Source organism: Balaenoptera borealis (assembly GCF_965194805.1).
Source record: "Balaenoptera borealis genome assembly, chromosome: 10".
NCBI classification, from domain to species: Eukaryota; Metazoa; Chordata; class Mammalia; order Artiodactyla; family Balaenopteridae; genus Balaenoptera; species Balaenoptera borealis.
In genome coordinates, this window is record NC_138874.1 from 71,166,726 (window position 1) to 71,181,689 (window position 14,964).

Genomic DNA, 14,964 nt, shown 5'->3' on the forward strand with positions numbered 1-14,964 from the left:
GAGTTCTCTGTTGATGGCCATCCAGTGTTCGGCTCATGTGGGGATCGGCTGGGCCTTGGCCTGCTTTGTACAGTGCTGCACTCAGCTGAAAACCAGGCACCCCCCTGTTAGGAGAGCCAGGGCCTGGCTTTCTATGGGACGGTGGGTGCTGAGGAGCCATTACATTTACGGCCCATCGGCGCAGGGTTCCAAGCCTGATTCTGCCCAGTCAGTGAGGGCAGTGGGCCCTGCCTGTTCCGCCAACCCTGTTACGAGGCGGGAGGGCATGGGTTTCCCTAGAGTGGAATATTCCCCAGGCAAGGCTTAGCCAAGCTAGGCCGGGGTCCTCTGCCCCACATAGCACATGGCCTGGCGTTAGACCAGCTGACACGTGGGCGACATGATGATGGATCTCAGGGGTGTGCCACCTCTCCACTCCCTTGGCAGGGCAGCATGGAATAATAGGTGGGCCAGCACTGGAGAGAGGCTTCGAGGATCTAGGCTCAGGTCCTGGAGGGAATATGACTTATTGCTGCAAGTGTGAATAAGGAGACAAGAGCATCCTCCTGCGTGGGGTCATTGTAAAATAGGTGTGAGTCAGGTGGGGCACAGTGCTGGCACACAGTAGGGCCACCCCTGAGCTGAGTCAGAGCCACAGTGAGTCTAGACAGGCTTCCGCAGCAGGACAAAGCCTAAGGGCGTGCTTGTGTTCTGACCCCAGGTGCTGCCAGGTCCTTCCCTCCGCCAGGCGGCCTGACCTTTTCCTGCTGGTTCCTGGTCAGCAGGCACAGCTCAGTCACGGAGGGCCACCCGCTGCGCTTCCTGACTGTGGTACGCCACCTGGCCAGGACCGAGCAGCCCTTCGTCTGCTTCTCCGTCAGCCTCTGCCCGGAAGACCTCTCCTTGGTTGTGTCTACAGAAGAGAAAGAGCTTCAGCCCCTGGGTAAGGGTTCACCCACCCCTGGGAGAAGTGGGGCTGAGTCCGCAGCTTTTGGCCCAAGAGCCAGGGGGACCCGCCCTCCCTCAGTTGTACAGGTGGCTGGTCCTGGCTCTGCCTCAAGGAGCTCAGCCCGGCTCTCCAAGCTCACCTGCCTGCGATGGCCTGAACTGGCCTGAGATGGCCAAGGCCAGGGTATTACGGCCACACCTGTTCTTGTGTGCCCCATTTCATAGTGAGACACTGACACTGGAAGGCCCAGGGTTTGGCTTGGCATCCTTTACACAGCACAGCCGCCTAGGCTCCTTCCCTCGCAGGTATTCGCCACCCTGTGTGCATCACTGTGGAGGCAGCAGTCTAGTGAGGGGTAGACCCTGCAGCCTGGCTCCTGGGCTTGAACTCTGGCTATGCAACCTTAGGCAAGTTACCTAACCTCTTTGTGCCTGGCACAAAGCAAGAGCTCCAGCAATGACAGCTGCTGTTGTCAGTATTCTCTGGCGGGGGGACTCGGCACTGGCTCCATGGGCACAAGGCCCCCTTCTGCCGGGTTGTTGCTGTCTGACACTGCAGGCCAGGTCTGGTGTTTGTGTTCTCTTCCAGATGTCATGGAACCCGAGGATGACCCTGAGCCTTCTGCGGGACGCCAGCTTCGGGTCAGGTGTGGCCAGCTGCTGGCCTGTGGTCAGTGGCACCACCTGGCTGTGGTTGTCACCAAGGAAATGAAAAGGAATTGTACCGTTTCCACCTATCTGGATGGACAGGTCATCGGCTCAGCCAAGGTGAGATGGTTTTCCCCAGCTGTACTTGCCCCATGGCCATGCCTCCCGGCCACACCACCCTAGAGTGGCCTCAGTTCAGTTCTTTGATTTCTTTCGGCAGCAGCGTTGGTATCTAATGAAACCCCCTTGCTGTCCAGAACACCTGGCTGAGCTCAGGCAGAAAAAGAACATCTTTAGATGATGGTCACACAACCAGGGCAGAAACTAAAACATGGAAATAAGAATAGTCATGACAGTTATGATTTTAAGAATAGTCATAAGAGAATATAAATCTCCAGAGTGAACAAAACGAGGCTTCTCACATTTTAAGGTGTGAATTCCCCAGGGAGGTCTGAGCAGGACCCAAGGTTCTACTTTTCTAAGAGGCTCTTTGGTGAATCTAATGCAGCCAGTCTGCATGCTACACTTAGCAGCAAGACACAAGGACTTGCAAAGACACCAACGTGTCTTGCCAGATTTAGAGCAGGAATGATGAGGAAAGGATGGTCCCCTGCTTAGAGAAGGTAATAGAATGTGAACATATAGCTGGAGGAAGCATCTCGTCACTGTCATTTAGAGACACCTGAGGTCCTAGGGCATAAGGGAGAGGAAGCTGGGAGATGAAGACCTGGCAGGTGTGCTCCAGCGACCACTGTCAGAGGTCCCCGAAGAAGCCAGAGACAGAAGGACCCAGAAGACCACAGAGGGCAGGTGCAGCCAGATTTTCACCCAGGTTCCAGAGACAGCATCTCAACCTAGGCTACGTTCTTGAATCATTTGGGAAGTCTTTTAAAAGTTCTCTTGCATAGGCTACACCCCAGATTAAATATAGCAGAATGTCTGTGAGTGGGGTAATTTGGTGATGTTTTCAAAGTTTCCCAAGTGATTCTAATATTAAGCCAGAATGGAGAACTTGAGATTAATAGGGTTTTCCCATTTCAATAGTTTGACATTTGGGGCCCGATCATTCTTTGCTGTGGGGTCCTATTCTGTGTATATTAGGACATTTAGCAGCATCTGTGCCCCCACCAAAGATGCTATAGCATCTCCTGCCCAGCTGTGACCACCAAAAATGTCTCTAGACATTTCCAAATGTCTTGGTGGGGGAGGGCAAAATCGCCCAGGTTGAGAATCATTAGGTTAGAACAACCTAAATTCTGTGGAACACTTGAAGATGAATTTGATGCTATCTTCTGGTAAATGTCTTATCAAAAAAAGCAGTGGTAACCAGAAAGATTCACCAGGAGCATGACAAAGGTCCTTCAAAACATAAAGTTAACTTTTTTTCTTAAATCATTAACAATTCCTTCCTTCCCTTCCTTCCCTCATTAAATATTTATTGAACACCTACTAGGTGTTAGGAATTGTCCATGCCTACCAGCCAGATACCTCCAGGAGCATGCATATAGTACAAAACAAGAGTTACATTTATTAAGCTTGCTGTAGCAAGAGACTCCTTACCCTATTGGGTAATAAGGACTTAGGAGGAGCTAATAGGATTTGGGCTCATTTTAGGTGATTTTTTGGGAGGGTTCGAAGAAGTGGAGGTCAGTCTGTTCTGACTTGGGTGCTGTCAGAAAGGCAATTTGGTGTCTGTGTATGTTCAGAACTTTTTTCAGGAGGTAGGAGGAATGGGGCAGGGCTTGAGCTGTCAGTGGAGAAGGAGCAGTGGTCACTCACGTTAGCCAGGATAGGAAGTGTGATCACATTAGTGGTTTCCCAGTGTCTTTGTTTATAATCTGTTTAGGCATAATTACAGAGTGGACTAGTTTTGGTCCTCTTTCACAGAATATGTTGGCATTCTGTCTTGTTTCATAGAATAGGTTGTGTTCTGTGAAATAGATCATGTACCTTGAGGCTAAGAGGCTTGTCCCATTGATATTTGGAATTTGCTTGCACCTAGCACAGGACTGGCATACAGAAAGCATGCAATAAACACTTGATGAATCGCACTGAATTTATAGCCACAAGGAGTAACATGGACTGGCTGATGGTATTGTTTAGTGAATTGGTACATGGATGAACATCCAACCCTGTGGGACCAGCTAAACCAGATTCAGTTAGCAGGGAGGTTGGAAGTGGTATGATGCTATGGGAATATGCCAAAATATGCCATGGAGAATGGCCAAGGGCCAAGTCTGACAGAGTTGACTTTCCAAGATGATTTCAACAAGTCCGGTCAGAATCAGCAAGTGAAATTTAATTGGGATAAACATAAAGGTCTGTGTTTAGACGCAGGTGACAGTTGGGCAAGAACAAAATGGGCTTTGGTTGGGGATAACCTAGTGAAAGAGCTGTTCTCAAATGTTAGAGCCTTTGCTTTTATTTCCAGGGGAAGTCAAGTTCAACTGTGAAAGGTGGGGAGTGTGTTAACAGCTTGAATTGAGCAAAATGATTTGGGAGCAGTCTGAAACATCTTATGTCTATAAATCAATCTGAATAGTGCAGTGAGTATACACTGTAGGAATCTGAGAAGAAGGGGGCAAGGTGGATTGGAGGGGTGGGGCACCTTTGTCAGGTGGGAGAAAAAGTCTCTGCCTACAAGGATGGGAAAGGGCAGAGAGAGCACAGCAGACCTCACTCTAGGTAGGCTTGACAGCTTGGAAAAACTTGGTTTGTTTTTATTTGAAAATCTTATTTAATTGGTAGGGATAAAAAGAATATTTCTGACATTATATAACCTCTCATTTAAAAAATATGTATTTATATACATATTCATGTATAATTTTGTAGTCTTTATAAAAATAATATAAACACATTTTGAAATAACTGAAAAATAAAGATTACCTACATTCCTTCTACCTTACCATCATTTATAATTTCTTTCAGTTTTTATTCCTTTAATAAGATAGTTGTGACTTTATTATATAAAACATTTTATATACTACTTAGTTAACACTATCATTTTAAAAAGTTTTATCTACATGGGCTTTGAAACTATTATTTTTGAATTTCTGATAATCTGTTAACTATTTATTTTATTGAAATTTTTGAGAAAATTGTAGGCTAACATTTAGTGGTAAGAGAGAAATCTTGTGTACCTTTCATCCAGTTTACTCCAATGGTAATTAATATCTTGCAAAACTATAGAATATCACAGCCAAGATATTGACATTGATACAGTCTGCTAATTTATTCAGATTTCCCCAGTTTTACTTGTACTCGTGTGTGTGTATTTAGTTCCATATAATTTATCACATTTGTATGTTCTTTATCACATTTGTATGTTCTTGCATCCACTGCTCCCACCAAGATACAGAACATTTCCATCACCACAAGGGTCCCTTTTGTTGTATTTTTATAACTACCACCACCACCCACCCACACCCCCTCCCAATCCCTGTCCCTAAACTTGGCAACCAGTAAGCTAAAATGTTGTCATTTAAAAGATGTTGTTACATCTATGGAATCGTACAGTATGTGATATTTAGGATTAGATTTTTATTCAGCATAATTCTCTGGAAATTTATCTTAGTTGTTGTATATGTCAGTAGTCCATCCCTTTTTTATTGCTGAATAGTATTCCATACTACTCAGATATGGATACATAACCATTCACCCATTGAAGGACATCTGAGGTGTTCCCAGTTTTGGGATGTTACAAATAAAGCTGCTATGTACATTTATGTACAGGTTTTTGTGTGAGCTTAAGTCTTCATTTCTCTGGGTTAAACGCCTAAGAGTCTAATTGCTGGGTCCTATGGTAAGTGCATGTTTAGTTTTATAAGAAACTGCCAAAATATTTTTCCATAGTGACTGTGCCATTTTACATTCCCACCAGCAATGGATGAGTGGTCCCGTTTCTCTGCATTTGGTGATGTCACTCTTTTTTAATTAGCCATTCTGATAGGTGTGTAGTGATGATATCTCTTGTTTTTATTTTGCATTTCCTTAATGGCTAATGAGATTGAACATCCTCTCATGTGCTTATTTGCAACTTGTATATCCTCTTTAGTGATGTCTTATGCACGTGTTTCACTCATTTTCTAATTGGATTGTTTGTTTTTTACTGTTGAATTTTAAGAGTTTATCTAAATATTTTAGATACCCGTCCTTTGTTAGATATGTAATTTGTAAATAATTTCTCCTAATCTATAGCTTGCTTTTCATCCTCTTTCATATGGGATTTTGCAGAGCAAAAAAGTATTTAATTTTCTTGTGAGCAGTTACAGTTTCTGCATGTTCTTTGTTAGTGTATAGAATGCAATCGATCTTTGTGTGTTGATCATGTATCCTGTGACCTTGCTGAACTCAGGTATTAGTTCTAGGAAGTATCTTTTTTTTTGGTAGATTCTTTGGAATTTTCTACATGGACATGCCATCTGCAAATAGAGACAGTTTTATTTCTTCCTTTCCAGTCTGTAATTATTTTTAGTATGTAAAACTTAATTAAGGTACCAGTATTGGACATTTAAGTTCTTTGTGAAATGACTGGGAAAAAAAAGATGAACCTTTTAGTGGCACTTTATATTTCTTATCAAATTTGTTTCCAAAGGCACAGTGTCAGTTTTTTTACTCCCACCAGCATTTTATAAACTGTTTTGTGCACTGTTTCTCAGCTTTGAGAGTTATCTTTGTAATGTTTTTAGGTAAAATAAGTTTTCACTTTGAAAGAAGAAGGTACATCATTTTATATTTTATGTGTTTGCTTGATTAATTCTGAGGTTAAACACCTCCCATCTACATCCCCCCCCACCTTTTTATGTTAACAGATGTTGTACATTCAGGCTTTACCAGGACCATTCCTTTCAATGGATCCATCTTCATTTGTGGATATTTATGGATATATTGCTACCCCTCGAGTTTGGAAACAAAAGTCATTATTAATATGGCGTCTGGGCCCTGCGTACCTCTTCGAAGAAGCCATCTCAATGGAAACTCTGGAAGTTATTAACAAACTTGGCCCAAGATACTGTGGTAACTTCCAAGCTGTGCATGCCCAAGGTATGGGGTGTTTTGATTTATAATGATCTTGCTGATACTAGTTTTTAAATGGACATTCAGTTATTTATAGCTTATTTATAAAGAATAAACTCAGCACAGGCCAGTCATTAGGGAAAACCTCTGTAATTGGATCATTACATATTTACAATCCAATAGAAAATGTCAGAAAAGGAAATGACAATCTCCTTTAGATTTCAGTTCCAACACACATAATGGAGGAAAGTGGGTGGGTAATACCATCAGCAAAGAAAGGGGGAAGTGAATGAGATAAATAAGTTACATTCCTTTTAATGAAGAAGCTTTTTAACTAAAGTATACTGTTGTCTTCAATTATTAAACAGGCAGACAAAACATCCACATTTTCATTATTGATTGTTGGCTGTTCAAGCAGGGAGCATAGCTCTCTGTGCTCCGTCAAGTCAAGGGGGTCAGCTCGCATCTGGGAAGAATGATAAATGAATCTATGTATGGAAGCCTTCGTGCGTGGTGAAGGGCGATTGAGTGCTGTGGAGTGTTTCTGTCTCCAGCCTCCACGTCTTCTTTGATCTTCATTTCCTCTGGCAAAGGGCACTGGCCAGAACAATGTGAGGAGGTCAGGTCCAGAGCCAAAGTTTCATCAACTCTCTATTCACACCATGCTTCTCAAGTACCACGTGTGGCTCTCCTTGACTCAGCGACCTGGGCACTCATGCCAAAGGATGTGTTTACCATGTACATGCAGCTCATTGAAAACCTTAGGGCTTTCGGCCCAGCATTTTGGGAGCGAGGTTACATTCTCGATAGGTGTCTCAAGCTTTAGTAATTTCATACCTGGAATGCCTCTATTTTTATAGTAGGGTTAATATTGTGAGATTTCTCTACAGTTTTCTATGTGTCAGAAATCACAGGTAGGGGAAAAACATGTAATATATCACACACAATGTAACAACATATAGCAGCTACAAACATTCCTCAGTGATTACTTCGCCATGTAGCAGTAGATACTTATTCTTCTGAGGATTAATTTCCTACTCAGTAAAGTGAGAATAGACATAACTGGAGATGTGTTATTTTAGGAGAGGACCCTTGTATGGAAGTGATGCCCCTGGTTGCAGAGGAAAAGGTTTCCTTTGGCCTTCATATAGCCAGCTCCTCCATCACCAGCGTTGCAGACATCAGAAACGCATACAATGAGGTGGACAGCCGCCTGATTGCCAAAGAGGTATGCCTTCTAACTTCACTTGCTGCTCCGTTTTGGAATCATGATCTCATGGCTTCCTTCAGCTTTCAGTGATTAAGTCAATACTAATTCACGTTTGTGCATGTGTAGACAGTTACACACAGGCGTGCTTCCCACTTCATTTGTTAAAATATTCCATGACGCCTGCCCATTTGCACCCCTCAAGACTAAACCTCTTATTTCTGAGAAGAAAGTAGGTGCTCTTCGTTTTCCTTGGTAGAGCAAGAACAAATGGAATATTTAAAAAACCTCTGTGACACTGGGGACACTACTGAGCTTCCCTTTTCTGGGTGCTACTAACCTCCCAACATTGCAAAATATTCTTTGAATCACTGTGTTTATGCAAACAACAAATTTGCAAAACAGCAAGCAGACATGTTTATAGATGAAGATGCCATTAGACTTCCTATTTCCTAATTCCATAAAGAGCTCTTTTGCTTACTGCTGATGAATTTGGGCTGATTTGTTTACGTTCTCTCCACCCTCACAGACAAAAGGCCCCTTCCCTTTACTGAGACGGCAGGATCAGGGGTTAAGTCCTGTTGAGCACCAAAGCTGTGCCTTACCAGCACAGAACCTTCTGCTGGAGGTGACCAGGGTCCCTGTCTTCCTGGCCGTCTGAGACCGGTGATGCCAGGGCTTGCAGAGCTGGATGACCCTAGATCGGGAAGGAGGCAGCTCTGGCCTTCACAGCACCGTTCCACGTCCAGTGTCCTCAGGTCCTTCCTGCTCTCATCAGCTCCTCACTGTGAGCATTTGTTTACACTAGTGAGCATGCGAGACACTGGTGGCACAGTTGTATAACTGAAGTTGCTCCCTTATGATTAAGCCAGAGCCTGGGAGGCAGGACAGGGGAACCTGAATTTTGGCTTCAGTCCCGCTGACGTTGGTTCAGTTATTATTCATTCACTGACTTACACTTGTGGAGTGCCAGGCCTGGGGGTGCCTGCCCTCCAGGAGCTCGTGAACAAGACCTCCTCCTTCCCAGGAAGGTTTCTTGGATTAATTGTTACCAATTTCTCTAGATGAACATTTCATCCCGCAACAATGCCATGCCGGTGTTCTTGCTAAGAAATTGTGCTAGTCACCTCTCGGGTTCTCTTCGAACCATTGGAGCCGTGGCCGTGGGCCAATTAGGTATGAGCCTTTACTGCTATTTGGGAAGAAGGGTTGTGGCTGTCATCGCTTGTGCAGCCTGGAATTCTGGAGCGGCAGGCAGGACTGAGAGGGCTGAGGAGCTGGAACAGTGAGGGCAAGAGCTGGGAGTTAATCTCACCAGAGAGTTAGCCTCCCTGCAGAGGTCAGTGCACTTTGCTGCATCTGACAACTGGTCGCGAACTCGCCACTAACCAGGCTGGCGTCTATGCACAGTGGAGTGAGTACAGTGGGGCCTCTGAGCAGAGGCAATGGTTGTGGTTGTTTGGGTGAAAACAACAGCCAGCGACTGTTGGTTGCCTTGCAATCAGGCAAGAGCAAAGCCACGAGCTGATGCAAGGGTCCAGCGTTGCAGATCTAGAGGGCAGACAAGAGCCAGAAGTTGTCAGAGCAGCCAGCAAACAGGCTCAGAGGGCAGCTGGTTCATCCGGCACTCTGGACTGAGACGGAGGGTGGAGGTCTGAAATCCCCTGGGCTGTTTCAGCCTTCTGTGACCCAGAAAGGACTCAGCACAGGATTTCTCATTGACCTAAAACTTTCAAAGCCCCTGCTTTTCCTCCCAGCCTGTCCTGTGCACAGGCGCCCCCCGCTGTGAGTGGATGATGTTCCTGACAGCTCTTGCATGGTGCCGGGGGAACTTCCACTGCAGTGAAGCTGTAGTATGCTCAGGAACGCCCTTTGTCCCACACAGGGGTAAGGGTGTTCCACTCCAGCCCTGCTGCCAGCAGCCTGGACTTCATCGGTGGGCCCGCCATCCTCCTGGGCCTCATTTCCTTAGCAACGGATGACCACACCTTGTACGCGGCTGTGAAAGTCCTGCACTCGGTCCTGACCAGCAACGTCATGTGTGATCGCCTGATGCAGCTCATCTGTGGGTACCAGGTAATCCCACCCTCACATCTGAGTCTGCAGTGCCACCCCCCCTGCAAGGAGCTGGCATCCCTGAGGAACAGGGAGGAGGCTTGCTGGCCCAAGTGGACATTCCCACTAGCATGACTTTTGGAGAAGGGAAACTGAAGGTCCCTGGGTCCTGAGACCAGTGTCACCAGAGCAGAGGGCCAGGTGACAGCCAGCCAGAGAGGGTCTCTGATCAGGATGGGGATGCTCACCTTTCACTGATGAATTCAGGAATCATTTGTGGTCCCCCCACTTTGCATCTAGCATGATGGCTAAGAGCCTAGACCATAGAACTAGAATGCTGCGTTTGAATTGAGCCTCTGCCTAACTTACTACTTAACCTTGCCTGAGTCCTGAGTTATTAACCCTCTCTGTCTCGGTTTCTCCACCTGCACGATACGATCTATCATATCTCCTGTATCGTGGGGTTGCAGTGAGGACTAGATGATTTAATACAAGTGAAGGGCTTAGAATTATGTCTGGCCTAGAGTAAGTGCCCTAGAAATGTTGACCATCTTTAGTTCTTAATCTCTCTGTGCTTCAGTTCTCCTCTGTGTAAAATGGGAATAATAGCAACACCTATTTTGTAGGATTGTGATAATTGAGTTAATGTATGCTGAGTGCTTAGACACGTGCCTGCTCAGAGTAACTGCCGTGTGTGTGCACTGTGATTGTTATTGCTGTTTACTGTTCATAATGTCAGACAAGTTGTAGACACTGTCCTTCAGGAATGCCCTGCCTGGCTGGGAAGCAGCCAAGAAAGGACTCATGGAGGGCAGGAATAGGGTCAAAGCCTAGACAGGGTCACTGGGGCATAAAGGCTGCAGTTTCCTCCTGGGCACAGTGGGGGCAGGGGGAGGGCCTCCCTGTCTCTTCGGCCCCCAAGTCAGGGTCTGAGAAGAAAGCTGTATGGGGTCATGTGAGGCACCCCCCCTCTCACCTGCACTGCTGCCGCAGCCAGACAGCAGCCCCTTCCTCCTGCCTCTCCCTCAGGGTCCACTGACGCCAGTCACAGTTCTACATTAGAGACCTGATGACCTCTCTGCCTCGTGCAAACCCTTCAGACACGTCCGCTCGTTGATGCAATACCCCAACTCCTAAAGGCCTTTCTAACTGGCTACCAACCTGCCCTTCCAGCCCCACCTCCCACCCGGCCAGCATTTCATACCCTACACCCCTGTGTCCTCAAATCCCCTGTGGTCATGGATCACTAAACACATAGTGTGACCCTGTGTTCCTGTGCCTGCGGTTTGTTGATCATTTTTCCCAGGTACATTCCTTCTTGTTTTCCCAGGTCAAGCTCCAGTGGCAAGGGGGACATCTCCCCTGACCCCTGCACTGCCCGTGTGGTCGTCTCCCGGCCTCTGTGGCACTGTGTGTATGCCCAAGTCTGACTGCTCTCATGCAGTGCTGTGACAATCTCTCTACTCATCTCCATCAGGCTGTAACGGTCTAAAGCGCTGGGCTTTTCTTGTTCTTTGCCAGTGTATTACTGAGACCAGAAAGACTCAGTAAATATCTGGGGAATAAATGAATGGGTGTGGCCAGATTTATATCAAAATGCAAGTATTGAGGCTCCTGGTATATAACAGTTTTCTCTGACTATATTGTTAAAGGTAGAAGTAGTGGGATTTGTCCCAGTTTAGCACATGGATGCCTGCTCTGGCTAGGGATTTTAATAATTACTGTGAACATTTCTAAAAAGGTCCAAAGCAGTTCCTGCTCCTAGAAGGATAAAATAAGGCAAATACCAAAATAATTTTAGTACAAATCAAATGCAACAAGTGTCCGAGATTCTCTTCCAGAGCTACCGCCGTCTCCATGACCCTGTGGTTACCCTCCATCTTCCCAGAACCCCGGAGCTCCTAAGAGCTGGGCCCTGTTGTGTTCACCGTTGTCTCCTCGCTGCCCAGTGCAGGGCCTGGCACGTCATGAGTTCTCAGTGAGTGCTTGTCGCATGAATGCAGTGCCTTGAGAGCGTTAATGTGCTCCAGAGCTGCCGAGGTGGCCGCATCACACTTGGTAGAGGAGTCACAAAGAGCTTCTTTAAAAAGAAAGGGGATCAGAGAAGGTCTAGAGGACTGGATTGGCTGAGTTTTTCAGAAAGAGATGGTAGAGGCAAAAAGTGGCCCTTGAATGGAATCTATTTACTCAACTCATATTGACTGAGCACCTCCTAAGAGCCAGGCACAGTGTCAAGCTAGGGATACAGATGAATAAATGGGTTTAGTCCCTCCCTCCGTGGAAATTTCTGTCTGACTCAGTCTGTTTAGGCTGCTATAAAAGATACCATAGATAGGGTGGCTTAAAAGCCACAGAAATTTATTTCTCAGAGTGCTATAGACTGAGAAATCCAAGACCATGGTGCTGGCAGATTTGGTATCTGGTGAGGACCTACTTCCTGTTTCATAGACAACCATCTTTCTGCTGTGTCCTCACATGGCAGAAAAGATGAAGGAGCTCTCAGGGGTCTATTTTATAAGGATACTAATCCCACTCACGAGAGCTCCATCCTTATGACCTAATCATCTCCCAAAGGCCCTGCCTCCTAATACCATCATTCTGGCGATTAGGTTTCAATATATAAATTTTGAGGAGATACAGTCAGCCTACAACATTGTCTAATGAGGTAGAGAGAAAAATATTATCACGAGACAAGGACTCCCAAATAGTTTGAGTAAAGAACCCATCAGATTCAGAGATTCGTGGTACCTTTACATGTGAAGGCAGAAGAAAAAATTTTAAAACTCTTGTGGCTTACAATAGAAATATTTCAAAAATTTATGTATTCAGGGAAAGAGGTAGTGGTATAGAGGTGGGAAATGACAGGTTTGAGTAATAAAACAAGATTTTTATTTTTATTTTTTTTGCCTTCCCTGACTACTCTTTATAAAACAGAACCCCCATCCTACCCCATCTCTTTCTAGACACGTTTTCTTGCTTTGTTTCTTCCTAATGTGCATGCCCATTTGGCATGTTGTATATGTACTTGTTGCCATGTTTGTGGTCTGTTTTGCCCCTAGACACAAGCCCCATGAGGACAGGACTGGGTTTGCTTGTTCATTGTTGCATCCTAAGAGCACATGGTAGAGAGTAAGTGTTCAGTAATGATTTTTGGAATGAATCAGTGAATGAAAACACAGGTCTTTAATTAACTGGCTGGCTCAGGAGTGGATTTAATCATTTTTTAGACTTTTACTCTGTATTCATCTGTTGGTTTGCTGATTGGAGAGCATAACCCTTCCTATCTGTTATTTCTATCAAACTTATTTATCATCCTCTTGTCAGACTAGGTGACATCCAGCCAAGTTTTATAAGATGGATTTTCATAACATGGTAAAGATGGAGGATGGTGTTCTAGATTAACATTATGAACACTTAAGGGATCCAAGATGGGTTCCTCGACATGGCTGGGAGGAAAGTACAATTGCAGGCAGGTGCACAGCCTAGATGGAGACGGAGGGAAGGGTCAGAGCCCCGCCACTCCAAGGAACATGGATCTTATCTCAGAGGTGATCAGTAACCATTCATAGGCTTAGAACAGGGAAGTGGAATGAATGATGCTTTAGAGTGACATTTGACACCTGTGTGGAAGATGGTTTGAAGGGTCAAGATCGGAGACTGGATAGAATCCAACGTTATGTGAGACTGCATCCCGGATCTGGGGAGACTTGGAGTCTTTGTGAGCAGTCTTGGCACGTAACATATGAAAACAGCCAGTGCTGTGCACCCAGAGTGCTGCCAACAGGAAGGAATAAGACATTTGGGACATGCTAAGTGTGAAGTGACTGTGAGACATCAGAGGTAAAATATCAGGTGGGATACCCAGCTCTGGAGTTCAGAAGGGCATGCTTGGTGGGAGGTATAGATGTGAGAGTCATCCATATCATCATGATGGCATTTAATCTAAGGAAATTGATGAAACGGCCAAAGAAAAGGAGTAGTGAAAGGAGAGACGAGGACAAAGGAGGAAGCAATGAGGAACTAACCAGGTAGAGCTTGGAAATATGGTGAAAACCCAACAAGGGAGGTTGAGAGGGAAGAAGGAAGAGAAAACAAAGAAATGCTTTGTCAAAGAGTTTGAAAAATAAAGTGTTTTGAGGAGATGGGCATAGTCAAACAATGCTAGATACTGATAAATAATGCAGCAAACTAAGGACAGAGAAGTCCCTGTTGGACTTGGCACCTGGGAGTCACTAGTGACCTTTCTAAGGCAGGTGGGCAGGAAGAGGCAGCAGCCAGCGGAATGGGGTTGAGAAGAGAATGTGAAGTGAGGATGTGGAGCCTGAGTGTGTTGATAGTGCTATTTTTAAAATTTTTTTTATCTTTGGCTGCGTTGGGTCCTCGTTGCTGTGCATGGGCTTTCGCTAGTTGCGGCGGGTGGGGGCTACTCTTAGTAGCAGTGCAAGGGCTTCTCATTGCGGTGGCTTCTCTAGTTGCGGAGCACGGGCTCTAGGCACACAAGCTTCAGTAGTTGCAGCATGCCACGAGGGCTCAGTAGTTGTGGTGCTCGGACTCTAGGGTGCGCAGGCTTCAGCAGTTGTGGCTTGCAGGCTTAGTTGCTCCACAGCCTGTGAGATCTTCCCAGACCAGGGCTCGAACCCGTGTCCCCTGCATTGGTAGGCAGGTTCTTAACCACTGCACCGCCAGGGAAGTCCAATAGTACTTTCAAGAAGATTACCTACAAATAAGAGTAGAGAAATGGGGCCCAAACTAGAGGGATTAGGGTTCAAGGAAGATTATCTTTAAAAGGAGAACTACTAGGGCATATTTTTCGGGAAGAAAGTGGCAGAAGAGAGAAGGATGGATGAAGCTAGGAGAGAAGAGCTATCCCAAGGAGCAGGCGAGGGGTGGGTCCCAGAGGCCAGGTGAATAGAAACCCTGCTTGTGACAGGAAGGAATGCAGTGCAGACGTTTGTGGATCAGATGGTGGGGAGATAAGAGTGTTCACGTCTGATGGGTTCTAAATTCTCAGCTGTGTACTGAGTCAGGTGGTGGAGGGGAGGGAGGCTGAAGGAGAGAGGAGAAGAGATGAGATCATCATCTTTAGGATGAGGAAAGCCAGCTTACTAAAA

General features: G+C 45.7%; 1 protein-coding gene across 1 annotated transcript in view; it reads left to right on the top strand.

Annotated features, from left to right (window-relative positions):
• Nucleotides 1-14,964, top strand: part of WDFY4 (WDFY family member 4) — a 260,133-nt gene that overhangs the window by 69,615 nt on the left and 175,554 nt on the right. The window contains exons 17-22 of the mRNA XM_082407126.1: nt 701-922; nt 1,517-1,695; nt 6,387-6,618; nt 7,674-7,819; nt 8,863-8,974; nt 9,684-9,874. Coding sequence (XP_082263252.1) covers nt 701-922; nt 1,517-1,695; nt 6,387-6,618; nt 7,674-7,819; nt 8,863-8,974; nt 9,684-9,874 — 1,082 coding nt within the window. The remainder of the gene's footprint in view (nt 1-700; nt 923-1,516; nt 1,696-6,386; nt 6,619-7,673; nt 7,820-8,862; nt 8,975-9,683; nt 9,875-14,964) is intronic.